The sequence below is a fragment of the Salarias fasciatus genome, chromosome 20 (genome assembly GCF_902148845.1).
Source record: "Salarias fasciatus chromosome 20, fSalaFa1.1, whole genome shotgun sequence".
Taxonomy (NCBI): Eukaryota; Metazoa; Chordata; class Actinopteri; order Blenniiformes; family Blenniidae; genus Salarias; species Salarias fasciatus.
The window spans coordinates 9,196,901-9,216,978 of record NC_043764.1 but is presented as its reverse complement, the minus strand read 5'-3'; the positions used below and the strand labels follow the sequence as shown (position 1 = coordinate 9,216,978).

Below are 20,078 nucleotides of genomic sequence, written 5' to 3'. Positions count from 1 at the left end.
AGCGAACAACATTTATATTCATCTCACCTCAGAGAGAATAACTGCAGAATGACTGCAGTCCTCTTCTTAAGACTTTTATTTTTTTAAATAGAGGGTACATGGTATAAGTTTAGGCCTTTGTATCCAAACAGCTGAGACTGACCGCAGAGGAGACACATTTCTGCTCTGCATTGAATTCAAAGGGCTGAAAACAGCAGCTGAGCAACGGCGTGCCTGTATTTCACTCAATCAACACATAAATGTGCCCCATTGTCAGAGAAAATTGGAACTGAACTCATCACAGAGGTTTTTATCATGAAGAAACACCTCAAAACATGTGAGACACAACAGCTTGATTAAGTGAAAAGGTTTTATGACTTGTTGAGCTTGGCGGACATTTGGACTCAGGCCAAGGTCCCATACCAAGCACACACAAAGTAACAAGACTGGAGAGGACCTTTTTCAGCAGATCATAGACTGACTCAGGTTCAAACAGGTGAGGAGAAATTTTATTTGATAAGTAAAGACCTGAGTTGAATCGTAATCAAGCAATCAATTGTACCAAAGGTTTGTAGGTCAATGTGCGTTCTTGATTGCCATGATAAATGTGTCAAAACTACTTTCAAATGCCATATAACTTAACTTATATATAGCAGTTGAACTGAATTATGTCAGAAATACAGCACCTCATACAGAAAATATTTCTTTTCATTTTTCACAGTAACTTGCTGCTGATGCACTGAAGACCCATGGTTAATGTCTCCAGGCTGAAAACCAGCAGAGAGACAGAGACCTGAATCCAGCTGAGACACTCCACATGGAGCCCAGCACTGCCACCAGCGCGCGGTACGAGCGCTTTAATGGGGGCGCCCACAGTGCGGGGGCTGCTGTGCTGGGGTGAGGCCGGGGAGATGCGGATGGGACGGGAACCGTGTGTGACTGCTGGGATTATATAACCTCCTCTTTCTGTCACGATCGCAGGCTCGGCGGCAGAGAGTGTGTCAGCAGCAGAGGCATCGCAGGGAAGGCATCGGGAGCTGTGGCTGCACTACTGTCCATCTACATCATAGGATACTTGACAGGGTACTACATCCACCGGTGCACATAGGGGAGCATGGACTTACATTTTAATATTTATGTTACAGCTGAGATTAATCCACATTATTCCATTCAACAATCCCATAAGTAATTCACTGCTTTGTTTCCTGCTGCAATGACAACATTGATTGAATCAAGTCTGTCAGGTCTGGGGTGTGTTTGTTGCTCCTCAGTGTTAAAAGTGTGAGTAACTGTATGGTTACATCTCTAATCTTCATCACATAAGATGATATGTTCTGATTTTCCTAAAGATTTTGCTTCACCAGTTTAAATGTGAATATTTTAGACTGATGTGTTCTTGTGCAAATGTGCTAAATTATTTAAAGCTTCAGAGCTTTAAATAGTGTAAACTGTCTAAATTCCAAAACCCTGCTCCAGCTGTGGTCACTCATCATGAGGCGTTTGTTGACAAGACTGGACGTCAAATTGGTTCATTCCTGCTGTAAAACTGCTATTAGAAGGACGACTTATTCAGCTGATGCATTTTAAAAACAAGTTTTTATTAGTTTCACCAATAAATCACGTTACTTTGAGCAGTAAAATAAGTGGAACATCACAACTTTGCATCCATCGTGCAACAGAAGGAAAGATTACCACACTGAGATTTTTATTATTGCACATCAACTCAAAGTAAACCATTCAAAATGCAGTGATGTCTGACTACTGCAGACAGCATGCAAGCAGCGCAACGCAGCAAAGACAACATGGACGATGGACAGAGAGACATCAACATGAGGTGAAGACAGAAATAGAGGGGTCTATATAGATTTTATTCAAGTAAGAGATCAACTCACAGCTATAGGTTTGGATGATAAAACTCATATTGGTAATCTGCTCTTCTAAATATCTGCTCTGGAATATCATTGTCATAGAGATAAAACTTTACTGCGATCATCACCAGAAATCTGAATTTAAAAACAAACAAACAAACAAAACACAATACAAGCCCATAAAAGCAAAACTACATTCGTGCATTTCAATGGAACACAAGTCAGTGCAACTCTTCACACCGCCGGAAGGGAAATGATTCAAACTCTCCCCTAATTTGGACAAAGCGGTTTTGAAGATGTGTGAGGGGATGGGTGGCTGCACGTCTCACTTCTCGATCTCATGCATCCTGCTCTCCTCAGCTCCGGCAGCAGTCACTGATCAATGCTTCAGGTTTTCTGGGCTCTCTCTTCCACATACAGCTGCATCTGTCAGAGGGACAATATAAGACATTAGGGGCGTCGCTGAAACACAGGATGACAGAATTTGGCAGGAGTGTTCAGTGGGATGTTTGTCCTCACTTTGACGATGTCGGACGTCATGGTCTTCAGCGGGATGAGTTTAGGCTCCTGCATGTGAACCTCCTGCTCGTCTGCGACGATCCACGGAAAGTCCTGAAGAGGAAAATTCTCACCATCACGCAGGTGGTCGTCACGCATTCACACATCAGTTCCGCAGTTGGAAGTGGACCGCTGTTTTGATCATAGATGTTCTCTCAAATTTGGACTCCTAGAACTCTACTGTCTCTCCAGCTGGTCAAGAAGGCAGTAGCTCCACTTCTCACTGTTTCTAAGAACCATCAATGCACATTGATTTCAGCCTCCTTCCACTGGCTCTCTGCATACTTTTGAATAATTCGAAGAGTTTACGGATCAATTTTGAAGCTCGTCAGCGTTCTGCATCAACATATAGTCTTCACACAGGAAAAGTTAAAAGTGAAAAGTAAAGAGACGCAGTTTCGTCTGCATGGCAGAATCAGTGGCCACTGCTGAGGACACACATTCATGTTGCTGTGTTACTTTCTACTGTTGGTTTTATATTATTTCATATCCTGTTGCTCTGACACAACTTTTTCCCTTTATTTCTCTTAATTTTTTTCCAACATCATTTTGTTAACATTAATACTGCTCTGCCTTGAAAAGCTCTCACCTTGATGACTTGAACCTTCTCCATGTTGCGTGTCGCAGCGTCTCTGGTGTGTACTAGTACTGTGAAAGAGCATCCTGTGACAAAGAAAACAATGCGTTACATCAAGCTCTATCCATTCACATTTCATTTTTCTTCTCATCCGTGAAGGCCTTTTAACTCAACTCAACTTTATTTAAATATCAGTTCAGAAACGACGACGGCTGAACCAAAGTAAGACTCAATTCGTACATTAAAAACAGGGGCAGAGGCTCAGGCTGGGTTAAAAGTGAGTAATAAAAATGGGATTTAAGATTAGTTTTAAAAATGGACAGACCTTGGTACCTCCAGGAGCAGCTGATCAGCTGACCTGAGACACCGAGCAGGGAGTGATGGGAGGTATGGGTTCCTTCCTACGTTCTTCAGTTAGTAGTCATGTAGCAGCGTTTTGGAGACGAGGGAAGGGGCGACTCAAGCAAAATAATCTGAAGTTATTGAAGCTGGGCTCATAAGACTTTTCTTCTGATGGCTTCTGTCAGATTTATTTACAAACAAATTTTTGAGTTTTGGGTCATCGTTTAGTTTATAACTGATGATGTTTTTTTTTTTGGATGTGGGAGAAAAATCTTTGAAAATTCAAACAAGTCCAGTTTTCATAGATATCTTATCGCCATTTCTGGTTTTAAAGAAACTTTATTCCTGATTTATCTATCAAGTCTACATGTCGGACCTTTGAGAATTCTATGAATCTAAACTAGGCATACGGGCCCCTTTTTCTCTATTCTGTGTGGCCAATAAGTCAATTTCCTAAAATCAACATTTTATCATTTTCACAGGTGAAGAGAGGCAAAAAGTCATTTCAACTATGGTTGAACATGAAATACACTGACATTGCACTATTAAAGTTAAAAGAAAAAAATTAAATGCGTCATATTCCTGGCCACAGCTCCTTGTCGTAAATATGACTGGTGATAATAAGTGGTATTTTGGTAAGTACTTAGGTTTTTAGTAGCTTTGTTTTTATTTTTAATTTTGAAAAAAATTTAAATCATGAGTTTAAACTGAATATGCTGACAATTTGGATCCTTATTCAAACACATGAGCTGCATTTCTGAGGCCAAAAAGTAATTTAATATAACAGACACAATTCCTGCTTTAATCACTAAATATAGATTTTCAACGTGCATTGGTTATCAGAGAAATGTGCTTTAAATGTATTTTAAACAAACACTGACTCAAAATGCCACTATTGATAAAAGAGTGCTATGTTTCACTACTAGTTATTTCCACTTGAGTATACATTTTAAGTGTAACAGCAGTGCTGCTTTGCACAGATGGAGATGTTTTTGGGCAGCTTGTCTTCAGGTAATCAGCAGTAAAGTTACCTGGTGGGTTATTATTTAAAACAGCGTCACACACACTGATCTTCAGGATGAACGCCCGCAGCAGCTGCTCCACATGTGACAGTAGCGTATCTGAGCTGAAACAGCAAAACAACTGTTAGCAGCCACGACGACAAACCACAAAATATTAGTGAAATTCAGCTTTTTTTTTTCTTCATTATACTGACTGGCAGTCTTCTAATAGTCACACCTGATGGAGAGCAGTGGAGGCTGTGAAATCTCAAACACAAATCTCTCTACTGGATGATGCTCTTTGTCCATGATGACCACGACCACCTTCTCTGCATCATTCTGGGAGGGAAAATAAAGGACTTCAGCAAGCAGTTGTAGCAGTAAGCACACAGCTTGAGGAGACGGAGCTTACCTTTTCAATGAGTGGTTTCACACAATGCAGAGTATCTTGGATGTACTGATTAAGCTCCGGGTGACATGACATCTAGACACCACATGGAGAAATCGGGAATTACAGAAATACAGGTCAATTCCTTACCAATATGATAATCGCAGGTTAGTGTGTACCTGCACTGGGACGTTGTACTTCTTTCTCTTCTGAAATATCCCAGAGGGATAAACTTCACGGACATACAAAATGAGATGAATGGCAACCTCCAGGAACTCACAGAGAATGTCAGCAACCACTGAGGAAAACAGGAACGAAAAAACTTTTAAAGATATGTTCTTTTGATGCTGTATTAAAATCAGTTTTAATGCTCGATGTTAATGGCAGAAATCACAGACCGCCTCGTGCTCAGTTGCAGGAGGAAAACATGTGATGGCATGTCTGGGGTTAAGTTTATTGTCACATCGAGGCTGCTGAACATGTTGTGTGTTTTCTTACCTTGTCCAAAATTGATGTCTTGCCTAGTTAGAGTTGTCATATCTGCTTCTCAAAGAAATAGAAAAAAGAGAGAGAAATAGCTTTCCTTTCTTTCAGCGGGTTCAGGGCGGTAGAAAGTGAACACCGGGTTCTTTCCAAGATGTTTAAATTATTAAAAATGGAAGTAGTGGTACATGTTGGCATCGGGTTGCGACATAACCGAATTACCAAACATATTTATTCAACATACCACAATTATTCATAACCCTTTTGAAGAATCTAAACGCGGCTTTTTTTCTCCCTCGTTACCAAACAGCTTAGCGGCGCGCGGCAGTGACGTCACGCGTTGTTTACAAGCTGCGTCCATTAGCGATGACGTCCCAAACTTTTTATTTTGATCACCTTAAATACAATACACAGTAAATCCAGTTTTCAACACAGCCTGTGGTCTTCGTCTTCAGGGTTTGTTTTTCATTTTTTTAAATTCATTTGAATATGATAAAAAAATAACAAAAGAAAAACCTAAAGCTTCTCCAGATGAATGTCTTTACAAACCATTCTGTATTTGTTTTTTATTAATAGGATGAATGTGTTTACTTTATTAAATGAAATATTTAGGGGTTTTTTTTTACATTATATATAGGGTCCTTCACTTCCTTGGTGCTAGGGCCCTCATGAAAAAGTTTTTGCGAGCTCTTCTGTGGAAGTATTTGTTTAAAAGAACTGAGTCTACCAGCAGAAATGAGTTAATTGTTCACCAGGTGAAGAGCGTAGGAACTCACCTCACCTTGTTTCTTTGGACTCTGGGAACACTGAGTAAACCTTGTTGGCTGCTCCTTAAATACTCTTCCAGCTTTTGTTTGAGCTGTTCCAACTTTATTGAGACGTTTTGCTGCCATCAACTTCAAAATGAGATAACATTTTCCTTGAAATGGTGAGATACCTCAGTTTCAACTTCTGACACGTTGTCTCACTTAACAAAATAAAATATGGATTCATGAGTTTTGCAAATATTTACAGTCAAGTTTTATTAAGATTCAACGCAGAGATTTTTAAAGTTTTTTTTTAACCATATTTCTATTTTTTTCCAATTCTATTATGCCTGTGTGATGTACTCAGCACATTTGAAACTCAGTAACAGAAAATTACTGCAGGTTTTAAAATCCAAACCACAAAACCTTTTTCATAGACAGTGCAACAGAGATCTTGGATAGTTGAAAGTAATCCCTTCAGTTTCAGGGGGCCTGTCTGACGCAGACTGGAGAAAAAAAATAAGAGGGAATTCTTATTCACGGAACTGAACAAAAGATTTTCTGCAGTAAGAGCAAACCAGTTAAAACAGCATGATAGGAAATGACGCGATTTTTCCTTCAGAATAAAACGGCACGACTGGAAAAATGTCTTTACACTGAAGCTCTGTAACAGAAGCTTCAACTGAAGAAAATAAGGATGGATTTAAGTATTTGCACATCATATTCCCAAAAAACATCAGGGCTAAACAATATAATACTCACCCTGCCCCCTCAAAAAAAAAAAAAAAAAAAAGATGGGTTTGATTGGTCCAGTAATGAATTCATTCGCGTTTTATTAACGTTTATTAACGAAATAAATCTGTGTATAATATAGTTTTATTGATGTAATTTAGCCTACTCTTCTAAATTTTTTTTTAAAGAAATTCACACAGAAAACAACAGCACACTTTAACACACACACTATGAAATATTGAATTTGTATCATATGTATATAGATTATTTATTTTATTCTACAATTAATTTCAGTTGATATAAAGTTTTATTACCTTACGTTGATGTCAACATATAAAATAAACACGATGGGAATTACATAAATAAATAAATAAATAAATAAATAAATAAATAAATAAATAAATAAATAAATAAATTCAAATATGATAATTTAATCCCAAAATGTATTATTTTCTTTTTAAATAAGTAAGGATTTTCCCCACTCACTTGGAAATAGCATGTAAAAATGAATTAAAGGGAAGGGAATTTTTTTCTACATTACAAAAAAAAAAACCCCAAAAAAACCTACAATTATTAGAAAAAATAAAACTTTGAATTTTTTTTCTGTATAAAAAAATACATTTGAAAGAAATATCTAAATCCCGGTTTGCCTGGTATAATGACAATGTATTTAGTTCTCGATCAGAGTGTTGATGATGCAGAAGGCCCTCGGATCTCGGATCCGGTCCTCTGTCCGGCGTTATTGTGGCAGGCTGCACAGCTGCACAGGACGTGTCTGCTCTGAGCTGCAGCTTCACTCCACGACTCAAAGATCACTGCTGGGAGCAACGAGATAAGCTTTATAACCAGCATGCATGGTCACAATGACCTGACTCTCCGTCTCTCTCTCCAGGTAAGGTCGTTTCATTTAACATTCCGGTCATCTTCCTATAATGCATCCCATCTAAACCTCCACGTGGAACCACGTGACCGGTTTTACGTGCTATACTCAAGTATTGGACAGTTTGAGTTTCTTCTGTTGTAAAACATCTTCACGGAACAACTTCTTGCGCTCTCAGATCTCGTTGAAATTGTGACAGAAACATGCCTTTTTTGGAATTCGTCGCAGGCAGTATTTCAGGTAAACAACAACAATAATAAAATCATAAAGAAGCAGTAGCCTCTGTATGCATGTGAAGAACTAACATTTCAGTGTTTATTATTGCAGGTGCAGTGGGGCTTGCAGTTGGGCATCCATTAGACACAGTGAAGGTTAAATGAAACACTAAAATAAACCATAGATATGACTGAATGAGTTGATCTTGCTTCACCTGACTGTGTTTTTCACTCCTAGGTGCGTCTGCAAGCCCAGTCTGTGTATAAAGGAATATTTCACTGTGTGGCCAAAACATATACTAATGAAGGGGTAGGTGTGAGATAGCACAGTGAAATATTTCACACTTCACAGCAGCAGGCTGGATGATTATGATGCTGAAAACGAGGATATTTATTAGAAATCTGTGGCTTGTGTCCAGCCAGTCATCTAGTTTCTCAAACACTGATTTTAACTAAAATGTAACATTTATACCAGTGGATAAATTGTTTGTTTTTGGAAAGTGGATTAGATCGCTAAACAGTTGAACCACGTGTGCTCTTCAGTATTTGGTCCTAATCAGGAGATTGACCTCTCTTCCCTTCCAGCTGCGTGGATTCTTCAAGGGCATGGCGTTCCCGGTGCTGACCACTGGCCTCATTAACTCGGTGGTCTTTGGATCTTACAGCAATGCTTTATATTACCTGTCTCAGTGCAGACGCAGCGGCGGCTCTGCCTCTGCTGGACACATCTTCACTGCCGGCTGCTTCTCTGGACTGGTGCAGGTAAGATCTGCCCACGAGCAGCTCCCATCAATCTCCTGATGAAAACTACCATGAAAATTGCTTTTCTGAGAGTTTGCAGTTACATACAGCTAGAACATGCCTGTAATTTTGTTTTTCTAGCTTTTATTTGAAAGTTTTATTTATACAAACAACGCTGCATATAAATAAGTCAGTCAATATTCAGATGGTGTTTTGTGTGACCACCAGAGGGCGACAGAGAGTTTTGCTAATGTCTGATGTAACATCCCAGCAGGTTTGCTGTAAGAACTGTCTAATGAAGGATGTGCGCTAAATACAAATGGATGTTTTATCGACATTTTAATGACTTTGAAATTCTTTAAAAGTTGGAAAAGGTACAGAAATGTTTTGTTAAATGTCCAATTCCACTGAAGGCGAAGAAAACACATTTTCAAATTACTAGTAAGATTTATCCAGTTGGTGAAAAACTCTGTGCTCAATATGCTTTCAGGTGTTTGTTTGTGCGCCCATCGACCTGGTGAAGGTTCGTCTGCAGGGCCAGACCAGTGCCGAGCGGTACCGCGGACCCATTCACTGTGTGACCGTCATCCTGAAGGAGGGGGGGCTCCGGGGCCTGTACCGAGGAGGGCTGGCCCTGGCCCTCAGAGACGTACCCTGCTATGGACTCTACTTCCTGCCTTACGAGGTCACCCGTAAAGCTCTGACCAAGAGCGGCGAGCAGCCAGGTCAGAACGTTCATCCTTTCATCTTCTTTAAAACAAACACAGAGACAGACAGCCGCACACTTTCACTCCGAAGTTACTGATTCACTTTTAAATGCATGTTTTTGGACTGTGGGAGGAAAGAACATGCAAACTTCACACTGACTAGAACTAAGACCCACTGAAACAACTTTTTAAGTCATTTTGTTCTTTCTCTCCCAGGGACCTTTGCCATCTTGATGGCTGGCGGCATTGCGGGCGTGGTTACCTGGGCCTTCGCCACGCCCATGGACATGGTGAAAGCCCGGCTCCAGATGTCCGGGGCCGGCGGCCGCGTGTACAGCGGCGTCCTGCACTGCATGAGGGTGAGCCTGAAGGAGGAAGGGCCCAGGGTCTTCTTCAAAGGCCTCCTACTGAACTCTCTGAGGGCCTTCCCCGTCAACGCCGTCACTTTCCTCAGCTACGAGAGCCTCATGAAGATCTTCTGTCCGCCTGAAAGATGAAATCCAAGATCAAGTGTTATTTAGTGGAGCTTTTTACACACAAACGCACACACACACACACACACACACACACACACACACAACTGTGGGCCAGGGCGGTCACACACTTTTTACTTTAGTTGTATTCAGACTGTAAAGTCTGAATCTGATGCTTTTCTCACTTGATTTGAATCCGTTATTTTACAGCAAGTGTTAAAGGTGAGGAGACGTTATCCAGCGATCTAAGCTGGTATGTCCTTTATCTACATGTCTCAACAGGCCACATATCTAACACACAATCTGCCACACTCACAACCCCTGCCGCAGGAATTTTCAACCAGGAATAAAGTTTCTCTGAGGCAGCAGGTGATAACCGCTGTTTGAAGAGGGCTCTCTGAACAGGACGTGTGTGTTCTGACACGCTAAGCCAGCTGCGACAGTTGAATGAAAGGAAAAGAAAAGTATATTTCTCATAAAATGCGTTTATGGCTACACATTAGCACTCTGGTTTTGACTATTTAAGTATGACTAAGAATAAAAGGAGATGATTGTTCCGTAAGAACACATATTAGATCAGCTGTGGCATAAAAATTCTGACTAAATAAAAAAAAAATAAAATAAAAAATTTAATTTTATAATTGATCATATTCTGAGCAACAGTCCAAACCGCCTTTTTTTTAACCTGTGATTGTCTGTAATTAACAACACCAATGCATTTAGTACCAGAAACTTGAACATGCTTTAAAGTGACTCCTGAAAACATTGTAAGTTACATGTTTTGTCACTTGAAAGGTTAAAACTGAACAGATCTGAGAACTGCTCAGGTTTGCTGAGAAATGTTCCCCACTTGACCTAAAACTGTGAATGTAAAATACACAGCTGCTGCATTTAGGAAAAAAAAAAAAGTTTTTACTCAAGTTTTTGTATATTAAAGACCTCATTTCTCCAATAACTGAACGTATACATGAATGGCAGTGAGAAATAAAATGAATGAACAGATGGAAAATGATTTGGTCTTCGTCATTAAGGTGTTTAACCTGAGCTCATTTTCAGCCACTGTGTCATTTGATTATGAACTCATTCGTTAGGATTCATTTTGTTTTAAATAGAAGGAACAAATACTTCACACTTTATGCTAAAGATCTTCAATACTGATCTATTAACTGTGCTTAATTCAAACTTTTAAGCTTTATTAATGTATGAATGAAAGACCAGACAGAGCAGTTTCTAAGGTTCCAAAGTAGAATTAACAAACTTGTACAATTGACACAAGCAGTGAGAAATGTGAATGAAAAAAAACAAGAAAATAATAGGTTTTTAACATTTAAAATGCGAATGAAAAGACACTCCTTAAAATAGTAGTGTAAAAGAAAAAGGAATTAATGATACAGTGCAGCACATTAAGTTCTGTAATTCAGAGATTTGTATCTAACAGACAGGAAGTCCTTTCAGGAAGCATGATAACTGGACTGATGCGGTCCAGCAGCAATATTTTGAATAAAAATGACAGCGGTCCAGTCCACAAGAGACAAATGCATGAATTAAGGTCTTTAAATCTCTGGTGGAGCCAGCTGTTTCTGTAAACAGAGGGGACTCAGAAGTTGGACTCAACCACAGGATGAAAGTGCCGTTTTAACTCTCAGTTTACTGATACTCCTGATTTGTAGACTAACAGCGGAAAACGTTGGGACTTTATTTATGGTTTTTCCAGTATTACTGGCCTTGTATGTTTTCATCTATCTATTAAGTGCATTCATGGCCTTTTTTTTCTGGCAGGAGCTGTCATGGGAACGGGAAGAGAAAACGTCACGGCTCTTGGAAGCAGAATTTACACAGTGACAGTTCGTACAATTCGTAGTTTGACAGACTGTTTATTTTGTAGACTCGGCAAACTTATATTGTTCATATTAAATTTGCTCCATTTTGAAGAGAAAATACTGAGAACATCCCAGAGGAATCACCTCAGCCAGTAGAGTGAATTATAATGGAAAAAGTTCAGGTTTTTTTTACAACACATACGATGAAACTTTCAGGAAATGCTGGAGGATCAGAGACTCAAAGCCTGTCGCCTTCCAATTCATAAACTCTCTCCCTACAACTCACGGAGAAATAGGAGAAAGTACAGATTGATTTGCTGTAGTTTTTGGTTCGTAGTGGCTCCATCAGCTGTTTTCAAATCGTCAGGTCTGTCAATGGAGAGTTCTGCTGGAAGAGAGTCTTGGATGACAGAGCCGGTTTGATTTAATGAAGGAGAGACGAGCCTCACAGAGTCAAACAGAATGTCTCAGGCTGAGTTGAAAGCCAGTGAGTAAAAATGTATTTTAAGATCTTTCTTAAAAATGGACAGTCGAGGGGCTGCAGCAAAAAAAAGCTCTGTCCCCTCTGAGCTTACGCTTGGACCTCGGCACCTCCAGGAACAGCTGATCAGCTGATCTGAGGCACCGAGCAGGAGTGTAGGGGTGAAGCATTCAGAGATCTAAAAACAAATAAAAGAATCTTAAATTGGACTCTGAAATGCACAGCTAGCCACTTTGAGCACCACATAAAATATGATAACAATACCTCTCTGTAACAAAGCACCGTGACCTGAACTCAAGCAGGGATACTCCACACAATTTATAACAAGCAAAATTACAGTGAACATAATGTTATATCAGCTGCCTGGAGTAAGATCATGACAGGTAAAATCATTCTTATCCAATACAACAGAAAAATAGATCTCTTAATGAACAACAACAACAAAAAAACCTAGAGTAGTTCTTCAGTTGTATTTCAGGAATGTCTCCTTGCTGTGCTGTTGACAGGGAGATGAAATCACTCCTCACCACAGGATGGTGCTGTGACACCTTTTCAGGCCTGGTCTGTAGCACCCATGGTCTGCAATTTGGAATCGCTTTTCATCAAGCTCTTAAAATTACTGTCGTAAAATGTATTTGAGTAGCCTTGCACGATCAGGATAATACAAAGACATCAGCTATGGCGGCCTTTAGGGAAAAGACACTCTGCACAACCATACCTACGTCTCATGTGCATGTTGAAACTAGAAGTAATTTCCCCAAATTCAGTTTGCAGCTGAAGTTTGGAAGCGATCCACACTAATTCTGGGCAAAAAGCAGGAATCACACTCGGGAACTCTGCAAAAAAAAAAATGACCGTGGTGAAGGAATCACCGTCAATAAATTCACACCACAAGCTGAAAACAAAATACTTTAATTTCTCTGCACAGTGTCCACTACACATCATTGACATCCTCATTAGTATTTTACAACTTTTAACTCACAGTTCATCATTACTTCCACATTCTTGGACCCTTAAAAAAAGACATCTGCTTGTTTCAAGTCGTCTACTGAAGCTGCTTTTCCAAAACGTAACACAGATGATTAGCATAAAAAGATAAACTCCTTTATCAGAGGTTATAAATCATAACCCACACATATTTAGCTTCATATAGCTGAGAAATAAATCCTCAAACACAAAGGAAGAACCACTTGGGATGGAAATGTCATAGAAAACATGTAAGAAAAGACACTTTATGCTTGTTGAGGCACAAAAATCTGCACAGAAAGTCAAGAGTTCATTGAAGGCTTGAGACAGACAGTGATTAAGACAAACATGTCGAAGCGAACAGGCTTATTGGCACCAGGCGGCTGGTTTTGGCAACGCGACGCTGATGTGACTGAAGGCAGAGGAAGTTCCACTTTCTGCTCAGAAACGAGACCCAGACGACAAGAAGATGAACGGAAAGCAGACGTTGCAGCAGCAGGACGACTATGAATCTGTTACAGGGGTTATTACAGCGCAGGTTTTAATTTGCCATGCAGTTTGTTTTATATGAAAGCTGTAAAAACTAAATGTTGCAGAATTCACCAAGCAGGCTTAGCTGTACCCTACAGTGTTGTTAGAACTTTAAAACTTGGCTAGTCAAAAAAGTCAGATTACCTTTAGATAAAGTGGCCTGACGCCAAAAGCTCAAACTTTATTTCAAAATTGTGTTTTATAGCGAATCATGGAGCATTTAGCCACATCGTAATGAATCTTCTCCTGCAAGAAACATTCAGGCTGCTCTGTTCAATCTGTGGCTTTTCACTTTCCAAACAAAACATGAAGGACAAAAATAACTATAAAAATAACTAATAGAGGATGAGCATTCCCAGAATGCAGTATGTGGCTTTTGAATGTTTCACACCGTGTTCATGTGTCAAACAGCCAGTCGAAGCTTTGGCAGGATGAGTCTCTGAAAAGGCATCGGTACCTTCTTCACACGTTCGGCTGCGAGCAGCGTCTCGATTCATCTCCTACCAATGCAATCTAAAAAAAAAAAATCTAAAAGTGACGGATATCAATTAGCAGCTGCTTTACCACAGTCGAGATACAAACCAGTTCACTCTGGAATGAAAGCTGAGAGACGCCCTGAGCTTCTTCTTTTAAAAATAAACAATGTAACAAAACAGGATGAGTGACGGTTGGAGTCAACACACCACGGAAACCTAAACAAAAAGACTATTGTTCCTATTCCACAGGATTATTACAGACTGCCCCTAACTGTAACCACAGTTTACGTTAAGAAAAGAGGGCGGCGCTCAGTAGAACCCCTCCAGCCACAGTGTGCCGATCCTGAACCGTCATAAGAGGTCGTCCTCCTGCCATCAGTTTGGCTGAGCGGACTGGAAGTCCTGCTCCTGCAGCAGCGGCTTGTGGTTCTGCTCGGCCGCCATGGCCTGTAGGGTTTCCCTCTGGATCTGCCGGGCCTTGTTGTAGAGGAAGACGCCGATGAAGACCAGGAAGGTGCCGGTGGCGCTGAGGATGGTGATCTGGTTACTGAAGACGATGACGCTCAGCCACACGGACAGGGCGTGCTTCACCGTGCTGGCCACACTGAGGACCAATTACAGTCGTTATTGTGTCTGCAATACATAATTACACAACTTAATTACCTAAATTATTAGCTTGCACCCAGGGATTGGCCTGCAAACCTCTGCTTTAATGCAACATGTGATCTACTACATTCAAAAGAGCTTCAGTCTAAATGCTCAAACATTTGTGGACCCGACCAGACGTTCTGTTATCCTACCTGAATGTAACAGGAGAGATCCGTCCCATCAGAGCGTAGGCAGTGACGCTCTGCAGGTGGAAGAGGGCGCCGTCGAAGAGCAGCAGCAGCATGATGTCTTGGCTGAAGATGAAGCTCTGGCCGCTCTTCCCTGTAACCGGAAAATCCTGAAGGCCGAGGGGAACAACAGGAAATGTTTACAACTATAAAGCAAGTGTGAATCTGAGCAGTTGAGTTGTGCGCTGACCTACCAAGAGGAAGACCCAGGCAGGTATGAGCATAATGATCGCTGCTGCACTTGTATAGAACTGCAGCTCTGGAGGGCTGGGGAAAAAAGAAAGAAAGAATCATTTGGATTAAAGCCGTTTGTCTACCGCTGCTCTTATAAACAGGAGGCGTCGCCGTCTTTTACCTGAATCTGTACGTGTCTCCACTCAGAAGCTTTTTGGAGAAAACGTTCTGCAAGCTGAGATGAGAGAGACACTGATAAGACGCCGCCCTTCTTCTTCTACATTAGCAACAGTCAAAGTTTACACAAAGTTTTAAAACAAGTAGGGTCAAATACACTGAAAATGATTCAGTCTGGACTGCATGAAGTTTGGAACCTGATACAGCATTATTGTAGGACAACACACTTCGTGATGTGCAGGATGTGAAATCAGGTGGGAGATGTGTCCTATTTTAACACTGTTAAGTTATAAATGGTGGAAGAACTTGATTTCAGGCCAATATGACATTTACACTGCAGAGAACTGCAGTAAAGGGTAAAAATGTGAAAGAAAAAGAAAAGCTGAGCGCTGTGGTACCAGTCCATGATGTTGGTGGAGAGCGCGGCGGAGAAGCCGAGCATGTTGAAGCTGATCTCGGTGGCTGTGCAGAGGGCCAGGCCGGCCATGACCGGGAACAGGGACAGATTCACCCACAGCCCTGAAACGTCACGGCGCAAATAGCAGGAACAATGAAAATCTATTTCCTCTAAACCAAACCTCTGACAGATCTCCAGTTCTCCACTCAGAATGAAAACATCCTGATATTTGATGCTGTCCGATGTGAGACACAATGTTGTGAAACAGGACAGGAGCTTTCAGCTTGGCACACAGATAAGTGTGTTAAAGTTTGCAATGTGTCAAGTAACCTTGTGGAATTTAGGTGCACAGCTTCAGTGTACAGAGGGGATTTACCGGTGTACTCTCCGAGGATCAGTCTGGACATGATGACAGTGAAAATTGGCGCCGAGCTCTTCACCGTCTCGGCGAAGGACACGGCCACATTTTTCAGACTCACTAAGCCCAGAACCACGGTGGTGAACCTGACAAACAAACACACCCGTGCTGGATATTTCACATCTGTAGACATGACAATATTTAAATCTCGAATTCTCAGAGAGACAAACACACTCACCTCATGAGGCCCACAAACAGCATGATCATGATGAAGTTGGGCGGATACTCGCTTCTGGACTTGTGCTGGTAGAGGCAGCAGGGCACGAACATCTTCACACAGCCGATGACGGTGGTGGAGAGCATCTGAACCGCACCTAGGAGGCAGGTCAAAGTTCAACCATTACTTTAATCCTAACCAAATTCAACTAGTCCTGAAAACAATCATCTTTCAGCTGCTCATCTGCGTCCATCTCAGCCCAACTTCCTTCATATCCTCTGACTGCATGTCCTCCCTTCACAAACCCTCAGTGTCCTCCTCTAGGCCAACGTGAGGCTGTCCATCTAAATCACTCATTCTTGAATTATAATCTCAATAAAATCAGCTTCCTGTCCTTTAATCAGTGCCACCGCCTGCCTCTAAACCAAGCGGCACAGCTGCTCTCGCTAGTGTTATGCAAATCCAGGCAGGTTTACTTGTATGGCGCATTTCAACAAAGAGGCAAATCAAAGTGCTTCACACCAGCGAACGCATACAGCTGGCTAACCCTTCTCATTCACACAGCTTTCCTTCTGCCTGCTCACTGCAACAGATCAATCTGCAAATATCAAAGTCCAGGAAGAGTCCTGGTTTCAAATGTCAGCCTGTTTATCACCACAGCAAACAAGACCTAATTTAGAAATGATCAGGAGCAATAAAACACCTTCTTATGATACACGGTGTGGGTGTGTTTTCCTTTGTCCTCACCCAGCATGCTGGGCTCGCCCTCCAGCAGCGACAGGATGTACTTGTTTAGGAACAGGGTGCAGAAGCTGAAGAAGTACCACAGGCCCAGGTAGGACATGGAGCGCCAGTTCCACACGCCGGACTCCGCCTCGATCACCGTGGTCTCCGTGACGGTGATCTTCAGCACCTGCTCCCCCGGCAGGCTCTCGCTGCGGGCCAGCACCACCCGCTCCTGCCGGGTGCGGAACGGAGACAGGAGGCGCCACAGTGGGTGGCCGGCGGCCTGCTTGCTGCCCGGCATCACGCCTGGCCTGCAGCCGGGGAGGGGGGGGGGTCCCGACCCGGGGGAGACGATAAGCAGGTTGTGAGAGGGGAGATGAGGAGATGAGGACAGTCTGGGAGGTTTAGTTCATCGTTCTGATGGATCCGGAATGGTTACACACTGGACTCACTGTGGAAAGAAGAAAGATGCTCTTCAGCGGATACAGCCAAGGCCAGCCCAATCCCATGAACATACAAAATCAGGAATTTTTTTAATGAAAAAAAAAAAGGCCTGTTTTGTCAATTAAAATGAAAAAAAAAGTAGGAAAAGTGAAGAGTTCAGAGTCATAAATCCTCCTCATTTCTCTTGATGCTATGATAGACGGCTTCAAGGCCTTTCCATTTCTGCGATGCATCAGTCAAGTTGTTGTCTTTCCAGCCGTGTCATATCTGATAATGGTGGTTCAAAGTTTAGTGAAACAACATTGCAGATAAAGGCAAAAGAATGTCAACAAGCTTGAATTACATTCACCAGAGAAAGAAAGCTGCCAGATTCAAAATGAAAGCATGAAAGGTGGAGCTGAGAAACGTGACCTCCATCCTGCGTTGATTGTCATGGGGATAATTGCTCCTCTGTCTGCTCTAACAGCTTCTTTTAGACTCCAGTTCCATCTGGCTGCAGCCTAATCCAGCCAAAAAATACAACACATACTTGTCAAATCTAAAGTCATCAGTCAACCTCACCACCGTGTCCAGGGATTATGGGTAAAAAAAACAAAAAACAAAACAAAACAAAAAAAAAAACACTCAATGGTAGTAGACCAAACTCTGCATGAATAATGATAATTAATGTGTTCTAAAGCTACAAGACATTGAGCACTTTCTCACATGTCTCACAGTGGTTTGGTCAGCTGCCAGTGAGCTATGAACCACCAATCAGTGTAATTATCTCTACAGGGGGATCAGGCTTACCCACAGCTATATAATTTGTCTTTATAATTTATCTTTGTGATTGGTTTTCAACAAGTTTCCATACTCGGAAACAGATCCACTAATGTTCTGTTGGAATATTTTTGTTTTACCCTCAATGTGTTTCTGCTGGAAAAAGGAATTCTTTTGCAGAAGCAATACGGGAGTCACGTCTGCTCTTATCTCTCACACTTGGGAACCACAGATTCAAGTGAAATAAAGGAAACAGTATCACAGTAAATTCAAAAGGAGAGCATATTTACCAGCAGATCTGATCTTCATTTGATTTTTTTTTTTTTTTTTTGATAAACACTACATTTCTAGCTTCCACGATTCTGAGAACGTTCCTCAGAGATTTTGCTCCATACTGACATGATAGAATCATATAGTTGCTGCCTTTTTTTCAGCTGTACTTCCATTATGGGAATATCTTGTTCCACTGTATCCAAAAGGTGCTATAGAGGGTGAATATCTTATAACTATGGAGACTGTTGCCATGCTCACGAATACAGCTTGAGATTGTTTGAGCTTTCTGTCATGACACAATGTCCCACTGGAAGTAGCCATCAGATTATAGTACACTTAAGCACCACACCCTTAAGCATGCTGCAGTTTATAAAAAGCTGCTCAGTGCAAAACAATCAGGTCAAAATGTGGTCAGGGACGGTCTCCTGCACAATTTGGTGGCATCAAGTTGTTACTGAGTGAAGAAACATGACATTTTGTGGATATTTTCTCTTTAACAGACCATTTCTTTCAAAGCTTGTTGGTGTGTGGGAATTCCAGTTTGATCAGTAGATCAACCAGTCAAATCCACTGGGATCTCTTTCTATTACTCATTTACATGCATGTTTAAACTTCATCTTGCCTACATGACTGAATACATCGAGTTGCTTTTAATGTGACAGTGTTTTCAGGCATATTCTTTAACGAGTTGGAGTCTGTCTACTCACCGGGTAAATAAAATCTCATTTAACCTCCCCAGCCTGTCAGATTTAGTGTACTTTGTCACGCTCTTCTGACAGTGATTTAATATTCAGCCTGTTAACAGTACACAGTGTGTCATATTCGATCAGCACATTTTCATATAATGAGCATTTTAGAGGTGACATCAGGGGGTTTTCACATAAGATCATTTCAGGTCATGTTACTGAAACCTGAAGCTGATCTCACATCTTCAGGGGTGTAAACAAAGAACACAATGAGAGCAATTATGACAAGTGAGGACATGCTGGTGTAAAAAAGGTAACGTAAAGACGGCACAATGTCTTACCTCTGGTGTGGACTGAGGAGGAATAAGGCAGCAGCTAAAGACTTTTCATCCAGAGGAGGGGTAAACATAAACAAAGGCAGCAGCTGCTCCAGAAGAGGAAGCTCCGCACCGACGCTAGCTAGCGGCCGCTGTCCGCTGCTGCACCGGGGGACGGGACGGGGAGTCGCCGGCTCGGCCTGCAGCCCTCCCGGCCATGCTCCACACTGAAACCCGGGGATGTTCTGTCAGACCGCAGCCCTGTGCCGAGCGCCCGCTTCGTGCATGGCTGTCTGTGTGCACCTGACCCGGAGAGACGTGGCTGCTAACGGGCTAACACCGACCGGAAACACAACAAGGAGGCGCCTTCAAAATAAATGACAACTACTAACGAAGGTGTGAAATCCAAGAGTTATTAAATCCACACAACTCCTACATAACCTCTAAAATAATTTAGAAAAAAAATGAAGAATATATAAGCTACTTCAACTGTTTTTGTAGAGTAATATTTCAGGGAAATTATTTTATTCACTCGACATAAACACTGCTTCCGGTAAAGCATATTTGATGCAATTTCAAATCTATATTCAATTCAGGAATAATAACAAAACGAAAGTGTTTTTATTATTAAGAGGAATTCAGTAAATCCGAATTTATATCTGGGTGGAAGTTTCTGTTCAGCCAGGACCACATTTCCTTTCTCTTCTTCCAAATTTTCATGGAAACTCAAACCATATCAGGAAATCATCC

The 20,078-nt window shown here is 41.4% G+C and overlaps 3 protein-coding genes across 3 annotated transcripts; 1 reads left to right on the top strand and 2 right to left on the bottom strand.

The window, feature by feature from the left end:
* Window positions 1-1,556: 1,556 nt before the first annotated feature.
* On the bottom strand, window positions 1,557-19,683 carry mad2l2 (mitotic arrest deficient 2 like 2). Its single transcript, XM_030119588.1, has 10 exons — window positions 19,673-19,683; window positions 17,904-17,916; window positions 5,212-5,259; window positions 4,893-5,011; window positions 4,738-4,809; window positions 4,564-4,664; window positions 4,356-4,450; window positions 2,995-3,068; window positions 2,367-2,459; window positions 1,557-2,273 (listed from the first exon to the last, which is right to left on the bottom strand). Exons 3-10 carry the CDS (start codon window positions 5,249-5,251, stop codon window positions 2,235-2,237), a joined length of 633 nt encoding a protein of 210 aa, XP_029975448.1. The 5' UTR covers window positions 5,252-5,259; window positions 17,904-17,916; window positions 19,673-19,683; the 3' UTR covers window positions 1,557-2,234.
* Window positions 7,439-10,661, top strand: slc25a45 (solute carrier family 25 member 45). Its single transcript, XM_030119587.1, has 7 exons — window positions 7,439-7,566; window positions 7,733-7,794; window positions 7,882-7,925; window positions 8,008-8,079; window positions 8,355-8,531; window positions 9,001-9,235; window positions 9,434-10,661. Exons 2-7 carry the CDS (start codon window positions 7,758-7,760, stop codon window positions 9,712-9,714), a joined length of 846 nt encoding a protein of 281 aa, XP_029975447.1. The 5' UTR covers window positions 7,439-7,566; window positions 7,733-7,757; the 3' UTR covers window positions 9,715-10,661.
* On the bottom strand, window positions 12,915-19,654 carry LOC115408704 (solute carrier family 35 member E2A). The gene is made up of 9 exons (XM_030119583.1): window positions 19,353-19,654; window positions 16,871-17,300; window positions 16,145-16,280; window positions 15,925-16,052; window positions 15,550-15,670; window positions 15,156-15,209; window positions 14,995-15,067; window positions 14,765-14,910; window positions 12,915-14,568 (listed from the first exon to the last, which is right to left on the bottom strand). Exons 2-9 carry the CDS (start codon window positions 17,148-17,150, stop codon window positions 14,340-14,342), a joined length of 1,167 nt encoding a protein of 388 aa, XP_029975443.1. The 5' UTR covers window positions 17,151-17,300; window positions 19,353-19,654; the 3' UTR covers window positions 12,915-14,339.
* Window positions 19,684-20,078: the final 395 nt, after the last annotated feature.

Bases quoted from the DNA above. Each gene is read 5' to 3' on its own strand.
- mad2l2 (XM_030119588.1), bottom strand. From the start codon at position 5,251: ATGACAACTCTAACTAGGCAAGACATCAATTTTGGACAAG. The intron at 3,069-4,355 runs GTAACTTTACTG...TCTTTGTCACAG, and splicing joins TTTAAATAATAACCCACCAG to GATGCTCTTTCACAGTACTA. The intron at 2,274-2,366 runs GTGAGGACAAAC...TCCCTCTGACAG, and splicing joins TGACGTCCGACATCGTCAAA to ATGCAGCTGTATGTGGAAGA.
- LOC115408704 (XM_030119583.1), bottom strand. From the start codon at position 17,150: ATGCCGGGCAGCAAGCAGGCCGCCGGCCACCCACTGTGGCGCCTCCTG. The intron at 15,068-15,155 runs GTAAAAGACGGC...TTTTTTCCCCAG, and splicing joins GGAGACACGTACAGATTCAG to CCCTCCAGAGCTGCAGTTCT. The intron at 14,911-14,994 runs GTAGGTCAGCGC...CTCGGCCTTCAG, and splicing joins CTGCCTGGGTCTTCCTCTTG to GATTTTCCGGTTACAGGGAA.
- slc25a45 (XM_030119587.1), top strand. From the start codon at position 7,758: ATGCCTTTTTTGGAATTCGTCGCAGGCAGTATTTCAG. The intron at 7,795-7,881 runs GTAAACAACAAC...TTATTATTGCAG, and splicing joins CGTCGCAGGCAGTATTTCAG to GTGCAGTGGGGCTTGCAGTT. The intron at 9,236-9,433 runs GTCAGAACGTTC...TTTCTCTCCCAG, and splicing joins CAAGAGCGGCGAGCAGCCAG to GGACCTTTGCCATCTTGATG.